This window comes from Carassius gibelio, chromosome A1, assembly GCF_023724105.1.
Source record: "Carassius gibelio isolate Cgi1373 ecotype wild population from Czech Republic chromosome A1, carGib1.2-hapl.c, whole genome shotgun sequence".
Taxonomy (NCBI): Eukaryota; Metazoa; Chordata; class Actinopteri; order Cypriniformes; family Cyprinidae; genus Carassius; species Carassius gibelio.
Genome location: NC_068371.1, coordinates 10,229,758 through 10,255,266, shown reverse-complemented (window position 1 = coordinate 10,255,266; position 25,509 = coordinate 10,229,758). Strand labels below are relative to the sequence as shown.

At 35.9% G+C, this 25,509-nt stretch overlaps 1 protein-coding gene across 1 annotated transcript in view; it reads left to right on the top strand.

The window, feature by feature from the left end:
- LOC127990556 (receptor tyrosine-protein kinase erbB-4-like) overlaps window positions 1-25,509 on the top strand; it is a 209,442-nt gene that overhangs the window by 84,725 nt on the left and 99,208 nt on the right. The window contains exon 2 of the mRNA XM_052591508.1: window positions 21,174-21,325. Coding sequence (XP_052447468.1) covers window positions 21,174-21,325 — 152 coding nt within the window. The remainder of the gene's footprint in view (window positions 1-21,173; window positions 21,326-25,509) is intronic.

Below are 25,509 nucleotides of genomic sequence, written 5' to 3'. Positions count from 1 at the left end.
TTAACAAATTATGTTTTATTATCAAGGTTCGGGAGGAGTGCATCAGATACTTAGCCTAATTAGCAAAGCTGGAGCGCACCAAAGTTAATCAACACTATGATGCATATACAGCTGACTTACCTCTATACATTGATGGTTTATCAGCATCCCCCCTACACCCCATCTCCTCACTTGGAGTTCCATATTACACTTATATGGGGGTACTCTAGGTTTGTTCCAGGTCCTGCTGGTCCAGTAACATATCCTATTTGGTAAAATCACTGTCATACAATACATACAGGTCTTATATTTTGATTAATAATTAACAATTACTTTTTATGGTGCCCATTGGTCCAGGAACATGTCCACTTTGGCAATATCATATAAAGTATAATAAAGTACATTAAACTGAATAGAAAATCAGACTTAAAACCCACACATCATGTAACTGTGCAATAAAAAATGTATTGCATTGGTTTTTCTATTTATTTTTATAAAGAACAAAATCAACCAGTAAAGAGTATAAACAATAAAGTATACCATCTATAAGAGAAACATAACAGATAGACACATGTAACTTAATCATAACAATTTTTTTACAGATGTGACAAAGAGCAGTACCACAGTAAAATGATGATGCATTGCAGTTGCAGTCCACTCTGGCAGAATATAATAGAAGTGTGAGGAGCAGGGCATAATTTAAGTTGTTAAACACTGAAAATACTATTCCGATCCACTCCCTCAAGGCGCAGGTTTCTCATTCAAAACACGCATCACCGGAAACACGGCATGTCGCAATCTCTGACGAAACCAATGAGAGCCAATGAGCGTTTGATAATGCTGAAGATAAAACTTGTTGTAAAACTTCTTAACTGCACATTTTTAAATAATTACTATAGCTACAGAGAAAGGAGATATATATCGCAAGTGAATGCGGTTTGAATTTGGATCTGTTCCTTACACCAAGCATCAAATGGATACAGGATATAAATAAAACTAAAATACTTTCATGATCATTTTATTTAATGCCTGTGCATGACAGTATACTAATAAAAATTATGTGCCCCACTGTCTATTATAGATCAGTGTGTGTCCCATAGTAAACCAAATAAATATTACATGATAACGGTCTCTCTCTGATCTGTCTCTCTTTCTTTTCATGTAAGGATTCTACGATTATTTGTACCAAAAATACTAATATAAAATTTAATAAAATTATAATTAAGTGCAGTTTAATGCACTTGACTGATTTGCTTTTAATGATAATGTTTTATTCTGTTTTGACTTGTCATTTCAAAGACTACATTTTAACAATACTACACGGTACATTAAAATGTCTGTGATCATTTATCCATTATCATGCAATAGTGTATTTATCTTTTTTATCATGGGTCACATAATATGCTGCCAGATCTTAGCCTGATTTGGGCCACATATCACCTGACTGATCTGGGCCACACTCCTCCCACCAACAATCAGCACTCATATTGTTTGCCGGATCCCAGCCAGAAGTCATTGCCACACATGGCTCAGCTCTGGCTGAATGGGTACATGCCATTTCCAACAGGAGGCCAGCAGTGCCACCTTGAGGCCACATGTGGGCCAAGTCAGTTTGCTATGTGAGTTGTATTGTCATTAAGGTGCATTTGCAAAGGAGTATATGGGTTTTTTTCCTATTAAAAATAATAATAAACAAATGTTAAGCATTCTCTGGGTTCACAGTCAACAGTCCCCATGCTGTGCCATGAATTCCAAGGTCAGAGTCAGAGCCATGTTCTCTGGGGAGTCATTACTGTAGCCTGTCTGCTGTGGGGGCAAGATGAATGGAGCTACGCTCCTTCAACACCACCACATCAAGGCCTTCTCTATCAGCACTCATCTGTGTTTCTCAACCGATATCTGTTTGCTCTTTAAACTCACCCTCCCATCGTTTACCTCAGCACACCGTGGGCTGCGTTCCTGGTTGAGTGCCTGTTTTGGATCAGTCTTTAAAGCATTTTCAGGTTTATTCCTTTGCGCTTATGACTAAGGGTGTTGCTATTTCATTTTCTAGGAAAATATGCAGAAAAAATGACAATCTACTCACTGTTGCATGCAGTCAAATGTTTTGCATCCTTGACATTTCTACAGGGAATACCATCAAATATGCACAAGTAAAAGCATTGGAATGAGAGAACGAAATGAAAAAGAAAGTCTTTAAGTGAGCTGTACATATGTGAACTGTACATATCTTTGAGTTGTGAAGTGAGTGTTTCTTTTGAAAGCCACCCCCATGTTCTCCTTCATCCTTGAAAAGGGGAGGGATACGGAGAAAAACAGACAAGAGGTGAGCAGGAATGGCTGCCCCTTCTGAACAGGACGCTTGCTTGACAGGTTTGAGTGGGTGAACGGGAGGTTAGATGATTATTTTCACTATGTTCAGCCCTGGAGAACTGATTTACCTTTCTCATCTCTGTACTGCCACTTTTTTGAATGCTTAGTTTCATAAAGGGTCTTTTTACATGGCTGAATTTTTGCTTTTGAAAACAGCAGGTACCTCGTTGTGAAAGACTTGCTGCAGAAATGAAAGGTTGAAACACAAGGTGAAAGTTAAATGGCTTAAATGGTATTGAAATGTATTATTTAATGTATTGTTTTTTATCATTATGCATAAAGCAAAGAGTGGTCATGTGCTCATATGACATTTTAAATTCATTTACAGATCTAAAAGCAGTTCAAGATAATGGTGATGCCTGACTAACAGGACACATCAGGGCCTGCTATAAATCTGCAGTATGTTGAAGATTCTGTCAGTGTCAGTCATAACTTCATTGACACTCCCATAAGGAATCCTGCCCTTTATGATGCCATGCAGGGCCATACTTAAAAAAAAAAAAAAAAAAAAAAAAGTTTCTGAAACTTATTTGAACCACAAAGGAGTGGTTCAAATAACTCTAGGCATCACTATGGGGAACAGTATACCCACGTCGCCATGCTGAGGGGAGTGCAGGCCAGAATCATGGCAAGCACTAAGTACCAACTCTACCATTTCCACGGGAGTTGCTCCTAGGACATTTAGACGGCTGTCTGTGACAGTATCCCTTATGGCCAAAGGCCTAAGCTACATACCCATCTTAATTGTTAGGGTCTCGGCCCGGGGTAGAGCTGAAGACTTTAGAGGGGTACGGCTAAGAACCTTGTATTTTCTACCAAGTCTTGTCTTTCACACAGGGGCTACCGCTAGCTTATGCATATGCTTGCTGAAAGAGCTGTCTCAACAGTTCTCTAGTAGCAACACCCTGTTTAGATAGGTATCCAAGGATACATAGGTGTAGGGCCGCCGAAGATGAATGGAGCTTTTACCAACTCAAGAAAGGGCACAAAGCAACCGCGCGAAGCCCTCACCATATAGGATTTTAGAAATAATGCATAATACTAGCGTGCAAACTTACCACAGTGTGGATTTCAGAAATTGTGCAAAGACTTCACGTGCACACTAACCATAGCATGGATTTAAAAATACTGTTCTAAGGAGAAAGCTGCCTCATCTGGATCACATCCATTAGGTTCTGCTTATTTCCTCATGACCTACGATTCCTCTTACACCTGCATGCTTCTGTGCCCGTCTTTGATCCTCATATCGAGACAGGCCAGGACCCCTATAGCCCCTTTCACACTGCCATTCTGGCAAATACAGGGGTAAAGTGTTCCGGCAATTGTTCCCGGGTTGCTAGATTTTGCACTTTCACACTGCCAGTGATGACCCGGGATATGTGCGTGCTTTCACACACAACCCGTGAAGATCCCGTAACGACACGTGACATCAGCGCGTGACGTGTAATCTATGAGTCGAAAACTCTAGGCACGTGATACTTTCACTGAAGCAAGCGAACGATCTCAGCGTCAGCGCGGAAAGTGAGGAACTAACTGATCTCTGCTTCATTACAGTTTGCACATATTTTTTCGGCACGAACGTTGATCTTCCTTCAAAACAGCCGGTAAAACAGTCGCGTGATAACGCACGTCATCACTTCGACACGGAATTAGATCTGCCTTATGTGATGTTGCTTTGCTAAAAAGAAATTTGTTGGTTGGACCTGTTCAAAATCTGTGTGCTGACATATGCAACTATCATAAAATCATTTAAACCACCTTGATTAATCTTCATTCATTTCTGTTTATGATTCCTTTGTGTCTGAGGTTTCATTATTGACAAACCTATATATATATATATAATATATATAAGCTTTAAAAATGTGTAGCTACATTAAAGTGTGCATCTCCTAGTTGTACTGCTTTGTTTTAAGTATGGTACACAATTTCAAGTTTATGTGATAAACAAGATCAAAAGTAATCTAAAAGTAAATGACAATTTTTATCAGGCATCTATTTATGTTCAGGTTGTTTTTTGTGGGGTTTTTTTTTTGTTTGTTTTTTTTACTTAAATGGCATAGAAAAGGACCTATACATTGCCTTAAAGAAAAAAATTGCTAAACATAAACATAGGAACCTGTAAAATTTAGACGGCACTTAGAGTCTTTTGCATCTGAACTCTTTATGTGTGTGTGTATTATTTTATGTTTGTATTTAAAACCTGTTGTAAACAGTAATGTTTCATGAAATAGCAAAATGTTTAGGCTCAATCCACCTTGCCTGATTTATAAATCTTCCTAACACTGCTTTTACAGTTAATAGTTGAGCGCTGCTAAATAAGAATTACAATAGACGTCAATGAGAGCCACACACACATAATGTACATAGAAATACTCACAGGCCTCATGGGAGAGCAGCAGAATAATGAGAAGACACCTCTGGCAGCTTAATTACTGCACACATCTGTCAGCATCACATATGGTGCAGGTGCCATCACCCGAGACAAAGTTCCTTTCAATGCTTCCGATATTCAAGAAAAACACAGGAAAGAGTGTCCCTGCTTGACGTTGGGAAACATTATTTCTGGTCTTTCTGTGAGTTATGAATTAATTGAGAATTATTAAAGTGGACAGAGCTGAACTGTGTTTGGGGAAATAATGTTCCTTTATAAAAAATTTTTTTTTTTTTTTTTTTTTTAATGTTGCCTCTCTCTAATAGCGAACATCTGAATGATTAATATTGCTTTCACCTTATTTTTAGCTTTTATATGCAATAATTTTAAATGTAATTCAAAGGCCATTTAAAGTTAACTTTCTCATTATAACGATGTTCTTTCAGGGGAAGAAGGAGGCGGGAACTGGCGGACAATCAAACAGACTTTAATAATAAAATAAAGACAAAATAGCGTAGCAGCCCCTCACAGACGACTGCCGCGCACAAACAAAAAATCAAACACAACTAAAATCCAGGCCTGGTCTTTGTCATGAAAGTCACATACTTGATGTTCCTGATAAGTGTTTATTGTCAAAGATATAAAAAACACAGCTTTTTCTTTCATAAGGGGCTTTGGTGTTACAATGGCTTTATTTCCAGAGGGACCATTAAAGAATGTGGCACACGTCTCATGAAAGTCCTGTAGAATTTAACCAGAATTTAATCAGATGACAGCTTCCAAAGTGTTTCCATTTTTTTTTTTTTTTTTTTTTTTTTGTCATATGCCAATTCAGCCAGTGGTCCATGGCTGTGAAGCCTGAGGCTGAGACAATTGTCAAGTTAGTTAAAGAGATTTCACTAGTGCTCAGATTGCCAAGATTAATCAATCAAATGTAGAGGTTTAAATATTAATTCATGTTTTGCATCAAGTTCTCTCTCGATCAGTTTATATGAGCTATGCTGTCCATATTTATTGCTTTTGAACTGTCAACAATTCTCTCATTTTTTATATCTACAGTATCTTTAATTCCCAAACATTTAGAGAATTTAATACAAAACATATTAGTGAAATATAACTGTTGATTCTCTTGACCTCTGTTGGATCAGAAGATGATGCTCTTTTATACATTTTGAAAGTTTACTTAAAAACCATAACCTTGCTGCTCCTACATCAGCCAAGGTCAACGAGCAGAATTACAATTATTTTAGAACAGTTGATACAGACATTCGGCTGATGTGACCTTGCTTTTCGTCTTGTGCCCTTCAGCACTAACTCATTTAGTTTTGTACAACTGCACTGCTTTAACCACAGGATTATCAAAGAGTGCATGGCTACAAAGGTGACGCAATCCATGCGACATCCTTCAATCCTCATGCATTATGCATAAAACATAGAACACTTTCACGGACCAGTATAATGCAAAAAAAAAAAAAAAAAAAACATTAGGTAGAGTTTTATAAGTTTATAAGATTATATATATATATATATATATATATATATATATATATATATATATATATATATATATATATATATATATATATATATATATAAAGATTTTCATTTTGTATAAATTGTATCTTAATTTTGATCAATATTTTATCAACCCATTGCATGTATTTAATAAACAAGCAAATATATTAGCAGACAATGTAATAAGGTGTCGGCACATCACTTGTATTGCACGTGAACTGGAGGGCGCAGAAACTCAGCTTGTGCCTCACAGACAGTTTTGAGAAATATAGGCTATCTATTATAGAAAGCTTAAAAATGTCTACTTTTAAACGAAAATATTCAAAACGAAAAGAAATAGGCTACTCTCTGAATATGTAGGCCTAATCCATATGAAATGTGCATTTTTCTCTGGCGTTCATGGCGAGTCCGCGTCGTCTTTGCAGTGACACAGGAAACACCATTTTATTAATAAACAATTAAATGTCTCCTTGCTATTTTTGACAAATTCATAATCATTTCTTTAGCCGTTTTTTTTTTTTTTTTTGTGGCAAATTTATGCATGTGGTCGTGCGCTTGAGAGCGGCTAGTAAACACCCATTATTCTGATCGGAACAAAGCATGACAAATTCTACATTTATTTCATTTTCTCCATAGAAATGAGAGGCCATGTCACAAGTCAAATATTTTTTTTATTTACAATATTAGTGATTGTCGGAAGAGATGGCTTCCCTTGGCTTCAGGGAGAAAACGCCACTGAGAACGGGGATGGTCATTTCTGAAAAAAAAACAAATGAAAAAAAACAAAACAAACAAAAAAACAATTAAGTATATATGTCATATATATTCACTAAATAATTATTCACTATTATTTAGTGATGTGCTGACTTAATGCTAGCCTAGGCCTCTTCAGCCACAGGACTACGGTGAATAGGCAACAGCATACAGAAATAAATAATGCTAAAATGCTGGGCGGAAGTATAAGGGATTTAAAACCATTTCTTACCTCGATTTAAAGTGCACCAAGCTTGGCCTTGCATTCAGGTGTGTTGCTGATGAATATATTTTTATTTTTTTCACGTTTTTAAGTACAATATTAGGTTAATCCAGGGGGGGCTGATGGGGGGGGGGGGTTGGGCTGCAGCCCCCGCAGCACCCCCCTTCCCGCGCCATTGTCAGAGACCAAGGTTAATGTGTATCAGTGATATCCCATGATTTTCTCACAAAGCACTGGCTATACACAGCTGTCAGGGATTTAATCATCTGTCCATGTGCACCCATAAAAGTCCTGAGCCACGTGTGGGGCGAAGAGCAATTCACAACTGACGATTCAACTCTTTGACTCCAAACTCTACTAATGAAAAACTAATGAAATTATTCTCACATGCTGACTGCACATAATTTGCGAGAAGATTGTTGTTGCCATTCAAATAAAAAAAATTATTTTGTGGTCTTGCCTCTCATTGTATATTTTCACGAGGTTATGCACCAACAAAAACATCATGTAATTTTACTTCTTTAAAGTTTTATTTTTATTTAAGATCCACAATAAATGTCACTAAAACAAATTCCTTGTATGCGCAAGCAACTTGGCAATAAAGCTCTTTCTGATTTCTGATTTCTGATGAGTAATGTAACCATCCTACAACAAAAGGGGCATTACAGTTGTGGTCAAGACAGTGCTACATTTGGGTGCCTCCGAGAACTTTGTTTGAAGGTTAGGATATACTAGTTGAATGGCTATAAAAACTTTTTATGTAAAGTGAACATCAACCTTGATGATTGGCATAAAAAGTAAATTTATCCATGGCCATCCCATAAATATTTCAGTTATTTTCTCAAGGTCCATAGCAATGCAGTGAAAATTGTCGTATTTATCAGCACAAACTGAAGCATGAAACTTTTTTTTTTTTTTTTTTTTTGGTTCTGCTTTAATTTGTTTATATATAGTGCAATATGGACTCTCCACTGTTTTTTAGCCTCTCCAGGTTTTCAGCTGGTTGCAGATGAATCCATGAGTAAAATAATAAATAATACTTACAGTATTACTTACTTATTATTTAAATAATACTTAGCTATTTTTTTTAACTTTTCTTTATAATTTAATGTAAAATGTAATATGATTTGTTTTCATTTCTGCGTGTGTGTGTGTCCTTTATTTTATAGTATTCAATTCTAGTACACAATTTCTCGTGAATGGTTTCACGGTTCACACTGCTGAATGACTAACCCAGCAGCTTTCAACTTGCTGCTCACTAGTCAGATTCAGATTCAGAGTCAGGGCTCTTGGGTTCAGCCCTCAGCCGATAAGGCTGTAGTAGCAAGCTGATAGATGGCATAGACTCCGTGTTGGTCTGTATCTGTTTTGACAGCAACCTCCCACTTTCTCTGGGCTTTGTGAATGTGTGTAGATTACCACATCATACACCAATGAATTTTAATCTACCTGTCTCCTGCATTCCCCTAATGAGAGGCAGGCTTCTGTGTGCATAAGCAGCTCGCCGAACCATGGACACGACAAACTCCAGAAACATCACATAGAATATTAACTGTTTGGGAGAGTAGTACACTGTCACACTCATCTGTACCCAGAGCACCTGCAAACTCTTGGCCTTCACATATCAGGATATCATGAATAATATGATAATATACATGGTTGAACATTTAGTGCTTATTTATTAATAGCCAAGAGTTGTAAATGTCTTTTGTCAGATGTCTTTTTTTTTTTTTTTTTTTTTTTTTTTTGATTGTCATTACCAGATTGTAACCAGATGTCATTACCAGTTGGTTAGTTTTAGCAGGACTAGCCCCTGTTGTAATTTATCATTAAGAATATAAAGTCCAGCCCTAGGTGATTGACTCATATACAATGTTTTGGCGTGACAATGAAGCAGTGGTTGACCATTCAGTTGGAACCCTTGATGTTTTGTGGAAGGGAAAACATGGCACCAAGTGCAAAGCTGTAAAATTTATGTAGATAGCATATCTCAGACCATTTGTCCTTGGGAGATTTTGGTAAGAAATATTTGGTATTTTAGTTTGGTATTTTAGCAAATGTGAGCAGTTTGTTGATATCTCTTCTGAAACTTGACAGGCAGTTTCTCATAAGGAACTGGAGATTTAAGCAAATGACAGCTTCGATGAGAAACAATTTAGACTTTGGATGTGTCCGAATACTGAATCTGTATTCGGAAAAGTACAGAGAACTTATAGCGTGTTGTATGGTAGCCCTGAAGAGAATAAGAAGATGGGAGGAAAAAATATATATTTCAGTGCTTTCTCTTGCAAGTATATCGTTGGGTAATTATACTGTATATAAATTCCGGGCATCAGGAAGCTGCTATTAATATGCGGGGCATTGACATTTCTTTTAAATGTGCACTCGCTTTTTACTTTCACTGTCGAGATTCACGATCACACAAACTCTGTATGTATACTACGGAGCGGCAGTACCACACATTTCATCAGATTAGTTTTTTTTAGTGGACCAAAAGTTTAATGCAATCAATTTTGATGTGTATTTTATTTCATTTTGATGTGTATTTTATTCATTATCCTGATTAATTTAGACTGCATAACGGTGTCAAACCTGAATAAATCTGTAGTGCTTCTATTGATTTTTAATGAATACAAAACACCTTACAACTGCACATTTATACCACAGTTTTTTTTTGTTGTTGTTGTTTTTTTAATGTAGGAAAAAATACATTAGAACAAGTAGTTGGATTTGTTCAGTACCCCAAGTGTTCTGATTAGTAACCATACGTTTAAATTCATATGTTTCTGATTTGCTGAGGAGGTCTTACTATTATTGAAATACATCATGCTGTTCTGAATTGACAGGATATGTTCCAGTCATACGAGAGTGTCCTGAAAAGTTTCCTTCACAGAGTATTTGTCTAAGAAAGATTCCAAACTGTACTTTTTGTAATGCCAAATCACATTTCAACACTTGGGGGTTTGTTGAATAATTATAAATAATTTGGAACATTTTAAGTATTACAGATTAAGGAATGGATTGATTTTGACTTTAGGAAGGATTGATTTTGACTCTAGGTGTTCACATACCCTCCTGTGACAAACTTATGATTATATTACCATCTTCCTCTGTAATGTGCTGAACTTGTGGTAATAGAAGTGAAGGCAGTGTCAAAGTTTTAATGTCAGTCATTGAATGATAGTGAAATGAGTCATTATTCTCAGTCCATTGAGTTCATTTATTGCACCTCGCTGTAATAACCATATATCAGAGACTCTGTAGTTTGGAGCTTTCTTCACTCATTCACTCCCATTCTGTATTTATTGATTCATGGTTTAAGGTCAGACATCCAGGTCAAGTCATAAAGCTCATAATGTTTTATTAGAATGAAACCTTGCACATGCAGGAGAAAATCTCTTTATTCAATGATGCCAGTGGCAAACCAAATTTAAAGGTATAATTGTTGATCAGCAATCTCTCTCTCTCTCTCTCTCTCTCTCTCTCTCTCGTTTGCTTTGAGCATGTGCGGGCATCTGAGGAGTGTGTGGGCGTCTGAGTGAGTTGCGGTCTGTTTGACCTTTAGGTTTAAAAAAATCCGGAGCTCAAACATGTAATGTTGTTTAGACGTCAGACTTTCCTGATCCTGGAAGCTGTATTTCAATCTTAGAATACTGCAGCAAAAAGCAATTTGCTGGGTAAAGAATATATAATTTATATTAGTACTGAATCAATGAGGTGTTTTACTTGCAGGAAGTATGGACATACAAAACTTGTTTGTTCAATGAATAATGAGGATAGTACTTATGTGACCGAACATATGAAGGCGAAAAAAATCATGGTGACAGGACTGAACAGAAAATAAAAGCGCCTATCTCTGAAGATGGTGAGAGTGCTAGTGATCCTGTAATGAACAAACACTTTGATGACGTAGTAAAAACTTCAGTGAATACCGCTGTAAGTGTAAAAACAGTGTGATTGTGAAGTGATTGTGAAATCGTGAAGTGACATTAAGCCAAGTATGGTGACCCATACTCAGAATTTGTGCTCTGCATTTAACCCATCCGAAGTGCACACACACAGAGCAATGAACACATTGTGCGTGATGAAGTAGAGAGCTCTGACGCAGGTCATGGTGAAATCAGTGAATTGGAGAGATCTGTAGAGAGTGCTGAGCTCGTGAGTGCTGGTGATGAGCCAGTAGATTCTTAGGCATCAGAACTGAATTCAGCACTGGAGGATATTGGTATGTTGAGAGAAGGAAGTTAAGTTCAGTCTATGGATTCTGATAGTGACACTTCTGATATAGCAGAATCTCAGGGAGGTTCTGCAGAGAATTGTCACAGTTTTAAATCAAAGCATCCTTATTATACAGTTCGCCAAATAAATGACTTTCTTGATGTGACCTTCAATCGAAGACCTAAACTTGAAAAATACTTCCCAGATTTACAACCTAAACATTACAGGTTAAAAAAAAAAAAAAAAAAGATATGAGAACTGTTAAAAACAGAGATTAAAAGCTTGTTTTAGGAAATATTTATGGGATCATGATTGTCATTGTATTTTTCTGGGTTTTTTGGATACCCTAGCATTTATTTTCCCATGACATTCATAAATATTGGCACAATATGTTGGGACAGAACTAAGACGCTCACTCTGCTCAATTATTTACATTTTAAAAAAGCAGACATTATTTTGCTTCAAGAGACTCATTCTGACTTACAGAACCAGACACAGTGGAACTATGGTTGGAAGGGAAATATTTTAATGTCATGGGACTAATCTTAGTGCCAGTGTTGCTATACTTTTTCCTCCATGTGTCTGTAATCAACCAGTTATGTTTGAGATAATTCCTGGCCAACTTTTAAGAGCAGATGTTATGGTTGGATGAATAGGGTTTTCCTCTTTTTAATGTATATGCTCCAAATGTTGGACAAGAGAGTAAGATTTTTTTATTATTATTATCTGCTGCTTTGTCATAGTACCCACAGGATAATATGGTGGTAGTAGGAGGTGATTTTAACTGCACTATAAACCCAGATTTAGATAGAAATCATGATGAACCTCACCCAAGTTCTGCAGAAATAATAATAATAATTAAAAAAATTGATTATCATGATTTTGTTGATTTATGGAGAGACAATTCTCCTGGAGTTAAACAGTATACCTGGTTAACAAATAACTCAAATTCTTTGTCTGGAGCGAGACTTGACCGATTTTATGTTGCTAAGAGTACTAGTGGTAGGTTTTATAGCAGCTTAACAGTACAATCTTTTTTATCTGACCATCACTATATATATGTAGCCGTTTCTGTCTTGTCTTCTAAAATCCACAAATCACACTGGTACTTTAACAACAGATTATTACAGGATCACTCTTTTATTCACTCTTTTTACCTTTTCTGGCAATCTTGGAGAGAGGCGAGACATAGTTTTCCAAGTCAGTGGTGGGACTTGGGCAAAGTGCATATTAAGTTGTTTTGCCAGCAATATATTGCCCATAATACCAGAACTCCCAAAGAAAAAATAAAGTCACTAGAAGAAGATATTCTGAAACAAAGTAGCCATTGTGACTGCTGATTTCATTAAGAGAAATAAAGTCCTTCTAAAGATGTTGTTGGAGGAGCAAGGAAGATCAGCCCTACCAAATATTCTCAGCTAAATGAAATGGATGCTCCCTCTGCATTCTTCTTTTGTCTTGGAAAAAACAAACAAACAAAAGAACAGAAGTATTTTCATAAACTGAATCTACCCCAAGGTGGTGTGGTAACTGATCAGCAGGAATCCATACTCAATGCTCTTTTCTTTTATAAGGAGTTTATCGTGCTGAACTGTGTGATAGAACAGCAACGGAGCAACTTTTGTGTGATCTACCACATGTATCAGACGAAAATCGGCAATTTCTTCACAATCCTTTATCCTTTGCTGAACTTTCTCTGGCCATCCAGGAGCTCAGCCCTGGGAAATCGCCTGGTTTAGATGGTCTCTCAGCAGAATTTGAATGTATTTTATGGAATTTGATTGGCGATGACTTGTATGAACTCTTTGTGGAAAGTTTTAACCAAGGGAAACAATCCACTGAGCTGTCGGAGGGCAGTTGTAACATTGATTCCAAAAAAGGAGATCTTGGGTTCCTTAAAAATTGGTGACCTGTGTCACTGATAAGTGTTGATTTTAAAATTTAGTTTAAAGCAATAACTAATAGTAGGGGTGCACGATATACAGTATACAGTAAAGCCGGTTATCTAATCAGTGGTTAAATTCCATCAGATGCCTGGTTTCACATAGAGCAGCTGTTACTACATGGAGCCCGGTGTTAACTGACAAGCTGCGCAAATCCAAGCTGATAATGAATGATCCACATGATACTGTTTTTCACATGTTTTTTGAATGTCCAAGACTTGGTCCTTTATTCATAATACTTGAAAATTGTATTAAACAATATATTTTATGATATCAATATAGAAGGATGTGGCAACAACAATGTGTTCTTGCAAATTTTTCTAATTGGCTAAATAAGCTATTTTTAAATCCCATCAATGTAAAAATGCAAGAAATGGTGTTGATATGGTAGCAATGTTTAAGTCTTTAATAGAATCCCGGGTGATGATTGAGTATACATATTATCAACATACTGATGATGTTGCTTTTTTTGAATGGAGGTGGGGTGTGAAACAGTTCCAACACTTCCAAATAAAATACTGTTTACATATAACATTCCCAAAGCAAGTTATAGCCATTTATTGCAATACCGTTATCTGCGCTTTTAAGTGAAAAACAGACCAATTACATTTATTAACAATTGATATGTCCAAAAATGTTTAAGGAGCAAAGAAAATGTAAAGGGTGTTATATAAAAACAAAACAAAACTTTTTTTTTTTCTTCAGAGAAATAGATTTAAATCTGAGTATGAACAAACACAAACTGTGCAGCATGTGGTAAAAACAATTGCACAAATAGTCTTCTGCAACAATACAAACAGTGCAAATGATTCACAAACTACACACAAAATGAGTAAGTAATATTCAAAGTGCAACAGAAAAAATAGTGCAAATTACCTTTATGAAATATATACGAATTATTTATTTAATATACATAATATACATGATCGATCCGCTGGCTGTAATCTGTGTCAGGATTGATTTTACCAGGACATCACCTAGCGATGCGAAGACATAAATTTCAGTGCTTTCAGATATGTACAACTGATCCATCCTTGTTTTTGATTTGTTTTATGTCAAAGTACTCTGGCGTGTGTTTTTCTCGGCTTCTGGGCTTCTGGGCATTCCAGCAGATGATGTAGGCGTAGGGTAAGAAATATACAATTATGTAAAATATGGATATTATAAATATCTCAACATATTCCTTTAAATATTAGTTCATAGTGACTCTAAAGGTTTTCACAGTGCACCCAAGACCCGTCGACCCGGGACCCGTATAGGAGTAGGAGGACTTTCTAGGAGTAGTCCGTCGCAGTGTAAAATATGTCACTTCCTGTTGCCAATAGGTGGCGCTATGACTATAACTGAATATGGGCATGTCAATCTGTTCAGGTTCGGAGTCTTATCAAACATGTGATGTTTGGGGCAGATTGGACATTGTATGTCTGAGTTATAGCAACTTAATTTTTCATGGCGAATATTCGAAATTCGCCAGGCCACCACGGACATGCCCTTGCCTAGGCATACCAAATTTGGTGTCGATCTGAATAAATCCCTAGGAGTTTGTTAAAATACAACGCATGGAAATGACAAAAATTACACAAAATTTGCTCATAATATAAAAAATAACCGACTTCCTGTTGGGTTTAGAATTTTGCTCCAAGAGTCTTTTTTGTAGGTATTGGTGTGTTACATGTGTGTGCCAATTTCCGTGCATGTACGTGAAACATAGCTGGAAGGCTGTTGATTTTTTTAGTATAGGTAGTGCTGTCAAGCCATTTTGCTACACCCTCTTCCGAATCCTATATCAGATGTAAATTTTTACCAGGTTTGACACGTGTGCAAAGTTTAATGACTTTATGAGCATGTTTAAGCCCTCAAAAATGTGATTCATTTGGAAGAAGAAGAAGATACAAGAAGGTCCTCGCACCATCGGTGCTCAGGCCCTAAAAAGTGATCTCTCTCTCGCTCTTTCTCTCTGCCGTTAGAAGCAGAGTGCGCAGACTCATAGTTAATGCAAGTGGGCACACGGTAAAGGGTTTAAAGGGTTAGTTCACCCAGATAGCAAAATTATGTAATTATTAACTTACCCTAATATTGTTTCAAACCCCTAAGACCTCCGTTTATCTTTGGAACACAGTTTAAAATATTTTAGATTTAGTCTGAGAGCTCTCAGTCCCTCCATTGAAGCTGTGTGTACGGTATACTGTCCATGTCCAGAAAGGTAAGAAAAACATCATCAAAGTAGTCCATGTGACATCAGAGGGTCAGTTAGAATTTTTTGAAGCATCGAAAATACATTTTGGTCCAAAAATAGCAAAAACTAAGACTTTATTCAGCATTGTCTTCTCTTCCGTGTCTGTTGTGAGAGAGAGTTCAAAACAAAGCAGTCTGGATATCCGGTTCGTGAACGAATCATTCAGTTCACCAAATCGAACTGAATCATTTGAAACGGTTCGCATCTCTGATACGCATTAATCCACAAATGACTTAAACTGGAATTGCTTGTGACTTCTCTAGATGATACGTTCTATTTCACATACTCATTGGATGCATCTGCATCTTCTGTCTAACTGTTAATCCGTATCCCATCTACAGATTCAAGCAATGTTAGCTGTTTCTGCTACTTTTAGTGCAAAACTTTTTTTCAGGGTTAAAAGGAGAGAATGACAGAAGAAAATTGTCTGGGACGAGTCATTATATCCTATGTCTGCTAAATACAAATCACTATTTTAGTTTGTAGTAATATTTTATAATATATTTATTTTATATAATACTATGTTATTAATGTATGGAACTATTATTTAAAATTATTATAAATGTAAATACATTGTTTAATTAGTTAATATTAATAAAATTATTATATTATTATATCATATTACCATATTGTATGAATATCTAAGTACTGTGTTACCATCACTGTACCAACACCTTTACTGTACCATTGTGATGCCACATTATTTCTTGTACCAGTTCTTTCTTCTGATTCCAAGTAAAAGTTTAAATAGACCTTTATGTGATGTTAAATGGGATTTATATCAAGTCACTTAATATGAGCATAATATTTGTGCCTATTGCAAGGTTCACACAGACATTGGTCAGGTGCTTCAAAAAAAGGCTTGCCATTGGTGAGAAAATAAATAAATATATACATTTGTTGTACCATCAAGTTTGAGCTATATGATGAAGGGCATTGTAATGAAATCAGCAGTAATGTTTTCATCTGTCAGCCCATCAGTGCTGGTGTGGTGCTCAGTTAGCTTTTTAATAATGTCATATACAGATCTTTCAGACATCAGGGATTTTTTAGGCACTGAAATTTTTGATGTTATGCAGGGTTAAAAAGAGAAATAAGAAAGAGAACGAGTTTTTGTATTCCAGTTTTAGACCACTACGTCAATATGAAAACTTTTGTAATATATATATATTTTTGAACATATTCAGGGTAAAGAACCAAAACAACTCTTAAAAGTGTCTGTTTCAAAGACTGTTTGTCAACTTGATGGATGGAGTTTCTGTGTCTCACACTGAGCATATGGTTTCACCAAAAAGTAGAGGCAAAACCTCTACCCTCATCATCCTGAACTCCATGGTCCAACAACGACATTACTGAAATTAAAGAAAAGGTGTCCTTATTTTCCCGCCACTCAGCTTTCTGTGAAATAAATTAGTTGAGACCTCCATGAACAGCACAGCAGTAGGCCATATCAATATTGTTTTTCTTGGCAGCGGCTCCATGCAGGAATTCAAGGAGTCAGTGGGACAGACATACCCACTACATTGAGTACAAAAGGCAAAAAAAAAAAAGATTAATAATTTGCGCAAAGCGGGGCATGACTGTGTGCATGTTTGTGTGGGAAATTAGAAATGGGAGTTTTGTATTTACCGTATTTATTGGACTATAAGTCGTACCTGATTATAAGTCGCATCAGTCCAAAAATACGTCATGATGAGGAGAAAAACATATGTAAGTCGCACTGGACTATAAGTCGCTTTTATTTAGAACCAAGAGAAAACATTACCGTATACAGCCGCGAGAGGTCGCTCTATGCTGCTCAGTGTACCTAGGCTACAGGAGTACTGAGCAGCATAGAGCGCCCTCACGCGGCTGTACTGTAGATGGTAATGTTTTCTCTTGGTTCATGTCTCTTAGTTCATTTCTCTTGGTTCATGTCAAATTAATTTTGATAAATAAGTCGCGCCTGACTATAAGTCGCAGGACCAGCCAAACTATGAAAAAAAAGTGTGACTTATAGTCCGGAAAATATGGTAGGTATCTACGGGCATATATCTAAATGGACATGTATCACACACTTAATATGCATCCATTTAGATCTATCTATGAGAAACGTTATATAATAAATATAGTTTCTAAATTTGTTTATAATGAAATCGACCATTTTGAATGTATTACAGTCTTGTGCTATTTAGTGCAATGTCATGCTTCTGAGGTTGTTGAACACAGTAAAAGATATGAAGAATATATGTGTGTGTGTGTGTGTGTGTGTGTGTGTGTGTGTGTGCGTGTGCGTGCGTGCGTGTGTGTGTGTGTGTGTGTGTGTGTGAACCAAAATTTATTCAGGCACCTGTAGCATTTCACTCATTATAATTATGTTTATTAGCTGTAGTTTAAAAAAAAATGGTAATAAAATATAACAATAACTCAGAGTTAAACTGTGTCAGAACAAATTCATCTTGATAATGTTAGATAACACTTAAGCAAAACATGGTCTGTTCAAAGTGTCTGAATAATTGTTGGTCCCCAATTTTTTTTGTCAATTTTACAGGTAGTTCACTGTATGAAGCATTTTTTTTTTTTTTTATATATAAGATGTCGCAGTTTGCTTTATTTTGCTATCCTCACTTACATAAACAAACTATAGTGTCCTGCACCCACTAGTTAAAAAAAATATATAAAAAATTATATCTGGAATTCCGATTCATGAGAATCATGAATACTGATGCAGAAGTTATACAGTGAGTATTTCCTGTCATGTATTTCACATAAGCACACGTTAGCATTCTCACATAATTACTGTACATGTATTTTCTACTCACATACGTTTACAATAATAGGCTTTGTGGTGCTCGGCAGGCATGGGCCAGCTGATACAGCAGATGATTCAGGCTGGACCCAGGAAGGTGTTTGATGGGTGGAAATAGGTGTATTTAATTGCATGTCAAGTCTGACACCTCTGCCAGGGTTAAAGGGGCCTGTCTGTTCCTGTGCCTGTTAGCCCTCACAGCTCCTTCAGCCACGACTCCTCACTGTCCCTGGACATCATCGCTAATAGCACACACACACACACACACAAACACATACACTCAAAAGCAATAGATCTCCACTGGTTTCACACAGAGCATGGAAATATGCATTGGACATCTCAAAACAGTACAACACTACAGTTAACATAATAAGTAAGCAAAAAAAGTAAATTTCTACTTACCTTTAACCAAGTGACAGATTTTGTGCAACCCTAGAACACAGTTGAAGACATGCATAGTAAAACTACCATCTCCATCACCGTCACAAAATTGCCCCAGTCCCTAAATACAGCTACAGATTGCAATAAGCCACTTGAACTATAAAGTTAGAAGCTGTGAAGAAAGAATACCTCACGCCACGTCACTAATGCACATCTGCACAACTAATACGGATTCAGAACACAGATGTGAACTTGTAGAACTTAAATCATACCATCTACTGTACATTCAACATGCTGTAGCTACAGTCGGCTCACATACAAAACAAGTAGCAGTTAGAAAGAAAAAGAAGTATGAATTTATGCTTTATTTTTTCCAAAACAGAAGTCATTTCAAACATTCAAGGCACCCTATTTCTTCATAATATTTTCTCAAATAGATATAACTGAAGTGTAAAATTATTTTATTCAGAAATGTAAGGTTTGTGATTTTTATTATTATTATTATTATTTATTTTTTTTAATTCGTTATATAAATGAATAGGCCATTTATTTGGAAAAAAGTGCAGTTAGTTCGATCTATCTATGTATCTATCTAGCTGTCTGTCTGTCTGTCTAGCAATGTTTCTATCTGAATGTGATAATATGTGCTAGCAACTGCATAGCAACACCCTAGCAACCTCTCAGAATACCCTATCTGCATAGGAACCACCCCACAACCTTCAAAACTTTCAAACTGCAAACTTCAAAATTAAGTCAAACTACTTCAAACTTCATATTTCATACTTTTAGAACTACTACAAACTTTACAAACTTTATTTTAACCTAGTTGTATTTTATTATACACATTTATATTTTTTTCTTTCTTTCTTACCCTCATATCATTTTTGGAGTGCACTCCAGTATGACTATGAAAATAATTAGAAGAAAAATAATAAATACATACATACATATATTCTAAAATTCATTTTTTGATATCACTTTATTTTACAGTTCAGTGTACCTATTAAAGAAAGTTCTAGGTAGTATAAGGTAACTACGTGGTTAAGGTTAAGTTTTGAGGGTAGGTTCAGGGTTAGTACCTAGTTATTACCTAGTTGTTGTAATTACTACAATAACTACATAGAAGGAAGAAGACTGCAAAATTATTCCTACTGTGCACAATTCATCAATGTGTGTTACACTAAAGAAAGTGATTTCTGATATTTCATTTACATATGAGAAGTTTCCACAATACAGTTATCGTGTACTATTTTACTTTCAAAAGAATATTCTGCTTTACATGTAATATCATTAAATGATTTGCAAACACTATTTCATGTTTTCATTAGGCATGAGTTCTATATCAAAACACCCCTCAGCTTCAAAGAAGGTAGAGCATTGTGTTAGCTGTGCAAAAGGTTGTGGGTTCAATTCCCAAGGAACACACAGTGATAGCCTGAATGCATTGTAAGTCGCTTTGGATAAAAAATGCATAAATGTAAAACTGGAAAACTGTTCATATGACAATAAATAAATAAAAAGATGGTACAGTGTAGTTTAACCAGTTCAGTTATTTGTAGGCTCTAAACTGTTCTTGCATAATCCAAAGCTTGTAAAAGTCCTTTGTATCTTCCAGTTTTACACTGTTCTTTACCTTTACCAAAAAGGTGCATGAAATCCCATGCAATATCATTCAGATTATCCTATTACTGAATCCTACTGGATCACTCCAACCTGAAACAAAGAAACAAGGAGTTGAGATGTCCATATGAAGCCTGGCATCGGCGAGATTCCAAGCAAGGATTAGTCTCTGGGATCAGTGGAACAATCACTCATCAAATACTTCATTAAAACCTGCCATACAGCCCTCAGTGCTCAGCTGGGCGAAAATAAAGAGAAGCTGACATTAACACTGTTGCCAGGCACACAGGCTTTTTTTAATTGAAAAAGTGGAAAATACTTCTTTTATCTGGTTGTTGAGGATGGCAGATGTTTAGTGTTGCAAAAGCAGGTGAGAAGGGTAAACACACATGAACTTTTGCTCAGCAATTTTGCTAATTACTTTCTTGAAGTAATGACCTGTGTATTTTAACACAATGTGTGCAATACTGAAGCATGCATTTGAACAAAAAGATTTATGATTGTGGCCTAAGGACACTGCAGACATTGTTTAGAGAAGCTAACGCTGCCTTGGAAGGTTTCCAGTGGTTTTCCTTTTTTTTTTTGGTAATTTTCACCCATCCTTCTAATTTTTGTTGGCTTTCATAGCTGTAGTTATTCAAAGCATGTTATTTAAGCAAGACCACATTAATAAACCTTTTTTTTTTTTTTTTTTTTTTTTTTTTTATTGACCCGTCTGATCTTTAACAGTTTTTTTCTCTCTTTCCCTCTCTCTCTCTCTTTCTCCTCTATAGTGTGTCCTGGCACTGACAACAAGCTCAGCACGCTGTCGGATTTGGACCAGCAGTACAAAACTCTTCGCAAATTCTACGAAAACTGTGAAGTGGTCATGGGTAATCTGGAGATCACCAGTATTGAAAGAAACCGCAACCTTTCATTCCTCAAGGTGAGATTATCATTATGGTTTTAAACAGCATTTTATGTCATTATAAGCAAAATCGAAGAAGGGCACCTCCAACGGGCAAATTAAGAATCTTTGTCCCAGTAAATGGCACATTTAATTTGATGCAAATGAAAATGGTGTCCTTTTTCACAGCCCATGTTTTTTCCTATACAAAATTTGTAAAAAAAAAAAAAAAAAAAAAAAAAAAACCTTTTAACGTTTTGTCCACTGAACACAAAAGTTCAAAAATGATGTCATGATAAAAATCTTCAGGTATTTCTTTACTTGGAACAATTACTTTTTCATAAAAAAAATTATAGTTCACCCAAAAATGTAAATGCTGTCATATATATATATATATTAATAAGTTTATTAATAATTTCATAATCATTAAAAAAAGAGAATGGGGAAAAAAACTACATTTTTACGTTTTAAGGTAGGGGTCACCAAACTCTGTCCTGAAGGGTTGTTGTCCTGCAAAGTTTAGCTCCAACCCTAATCAAACACACATGAACCAGCCAGTCAAGGTCTTACTAGGTATTCTTGAATCTTACATACAGGTGTGTTGGGCAAGTTGGAGATAAACTCTGCAGGACACTGGCCCTCCAGGACTGAGTTTGGTGACCTCTTTTGTAAGGAAATAAAGTTTGCAAAAATGTTTTTGCTTCTGCCAATAGTTTGGAGATCTACTAGTAGTTTGTCTCTTATACATGGATGGAACTACTAAAATGTGTCTTGCTTTAGAGTGGCAGCCTTCTCTAGATGTAAAGATGTACATACACTACTGTTCAAATGTTATTTTATCAAAAATACAGTAAAACATTAAAATTGTGGAATATTATCACAATTAAAATAATTATTTTATGGTTTGCTGTATTTTACAATGTTATTGATTCATGTGAAACAAAGCATAATTTTCTGCATTACGCCAGTCTTCAGTGTCACATGATCCTTCAGAAATCATTCTAATATGCTAATTTGCTGCATTCAATAAACATTATTCTTATTATATGGTAATAAAGAAATGTTAAATAGCATCCTAGCGTCCTGTCATAGGTTATAATGTTAGAGACTTTGATTGACAGCTCATTAAAATCTCATCAAGCCACCTGATTGTTACATGCCAGCTGAGTGGGAACATCAAGTTCACTGTCCAAGCAAGCACCGTAGAGACAGATAACCTTTGTTTGCAACTGAAATATGTGAAAAATGTAAACTGTGTGGGTTGATGTTGTTCAGTCATGTAGTTTTTTGCAGACTGAGCAGGAATTCCATCACAGTGGGGCTTTCCTTTCGGTGTAATAATGCTCAGTTGTTCTGGCTGGCCCTTGTTCTTTTACACGGGTCATTCCCTCCAGTCTCTATGGTCATTGTGAAGAGTGAAGTGGTTTCGGGCAGTAGTAAGGAAGTTAAATTTTCTTTAAATAATATCAGGATTGATTTCAAAAATCTACAGCTCCACAGTCTCAGAGGAATGTTTTTTTTTTTTTTTTTTTCAGATATGTTAAAGTGAGCCTTTTAAATTAGAATTAATGTGATTTCTAGTTTCACAGATTGGATCAAAGTCTTCACAATTTGTAGAATCATTGCCCAAAACGGTTGAAACGTGAAATTTAATTAGATTTGCTGATAATTGCAGTTCAGAGTCAAATATAAATTAGGCGTGTTGTTGCATGTATGTGCTTAGAATGTTGATTTAAGTGATCAGTAGTATATAATCTGATCTTTTTCAGATTCTTTTTATAGATATTTCCTTGTAGTTACATCAACACAAGCATCATAATTTGTTTCGAAATGACGCTTTTGTGCAGGTAATCATGATGAGATATGTAAAAAAAAAAATATTTATACCATCTAATTTAAAGGTTACATTGAAACATTTATACCCTCTTTTTCTCACCAAACCCTCTCAGCCAAATAGTTTAATGTAATTTCCAGTTTCACATATAAATATTTAACATTTCATGTTGACTTTAATGTATTATTATCTCTATTTGTCCAAAGGTTCAACTGTTTTACCTAAATTAAAATCCTTTAAAATCAAGGGATACAATTAGGGAAGTCGTGGCCTAATGGTTAGAGAGTTGGGCTCCCAATCGAAGGGTTGTGGGTTCTAGTCTCGGGCCGGACGGAATTGTGGGTGGGGGGAGTGCATGTACAGTTCTCTCTCCACCTTCAATACCACGACTTAGGTGCCCTTGAGCAAGGCATTGAACCCCCAACTGCTCCCCGGGCGCCACAGCATAAATGGCTGCCCACTGTTCTGGGTGTGTGCTCACAGTGTGTGTGTGTGTGTGTTCACTGCTCTGTGTGTGTGCATTTCGGATGGGTTAAATGCAGAGCACAAATTCTGAGTATGTGTCACCATACTTGGCTGAATGTCACTTCACTTTCACTTTCAAATTGTCTTTCTGTATGCAGAACTTTGATTGGTCATTAATCAAACTCACCGATATAACAGGTGATTGTTCTCCAGTGATTGTTCTGTTCACTGTATTTCCCAGAGGAGTTCACATTCATGTTTGAGATTTACATTCAGCTTTAATTAAGAGAGTTTTATGCTGCTGATTATTATTTTAGTTATTTCCCCCCTATTATTAAACTCCATTGTTTGAACTCGAATTTCCAAATTATGCTTTTAAGGATCTCATAGACTCAATGCTACTATTGTTGCATCTAGTTCGAGTGCTTTTGAAAGCTGAGAAAATTTTAATGCACATTTAAAATTTACATTCTTTGTCTTCCTGGGAAACAGTAATGATGCATTAAATTGAAATGTTTTAATATTGTTATTATTATTATTATTATTATTATTAAAATATTACTGTTTTACTGCTTTGTTTAAGTCAAACAAATGCAGCCTCGTCGATCATTGGAGACTTCTTTCAATAACTCGTTCCAGCAGTTTGCATTTAAAAAGTTTAAACTCAAAGGATACATAGGGTGCAGGAGATGCTGGCTTCTTTGCCAAAACAAAGTATTCAAGCTATCTTAGAAGTTATTATTATTTTGCTTTTATATCTACAGTACAGCACTTTTAAAATGTGACATATTAAAGTAGGCACAAGACTGGGTAATATTTATATTATTTCAAGGATGTATTTCATAGAGCAAATGTTTGAGCAAAGGCCAGAGCTTGTTAAACTCCTCAGTTTGTAATAATGTGCAGGCCATATAAATAGGGTCAGGATGAACCAGACTGTATGATGGATAGTTCTATGTCCAGTGCCCCGCAGCGGTGTAGAGTTGTGTCCTTATTAGTGGGTAAAAAAGATGGGAGGATGGCTAAGGTGAGCTGATGTTTAAGATTCTGCTGGAAACTGCAGCACAACAGCTTGTCCTGTTCAGTTACAGTTCATGCTTGGTGATGTGGCAATATATTGGCTTGGTTATAAATTGTAGTAAGCCACCTACCTAGAAAGCATTTTTAGACACCACCCTAAGTGGATTCTTGCTACTCTAAACCGTAAGATAAAGTCAATTTGGCTTAAATCTAAGGTACCATCACCAAAAATGCATTGCAAATTTTTTTCATTAAAAAAAGGCAGTAAACATTAATATAACATCAGTTGAAATATAAAATATAAACCCTAAATTACGTGACTGATAAGAAAAAAAAGCATGTGTCAGCAATAAACAGAGGTGGAAAGTAACGAATTACCTTTACTCCCGTTACTGTAATTGAGTAGCTTTGTTGTGTACTTCTACTTTTTAAAGTAATTTTTAAAATGTGTAATTTTACTTTTACTTAAGTATATTTTGTTTGAAGTATTGTACTTCGCTACATTTTAAAACACATTAATTACTGAGTAAAAAAAAAAAAATTAATAATAATAATAATAATAATTCGCTCCCTGGAAACTACGTCAGTAAATAATGGGCAGGAGAACAAACTGGCGCTAAAATCACAAGAAAGATGCAGACGGACAAAACAGGCGTTAGTGGTGCAGACACCGCTGAAAACGAAACCCAGTCATATTCTGAAGTTGAACTCGAAGGAAATGAAGTGAACCCCTGGCCATATTTATGCTCTATGCAGTGTAAGCTGTGCTTACCTAGAGAGACCAAACTAGCAGCTTATAAAATCTCGACATCAACCCTTCACAAGCATGTAGAGGTAAGCTAAATAATTGCAACGTTGCATTGGTGGTTAAAATGAAGCTTTGACATTTTAGCAAGAGGTTTTG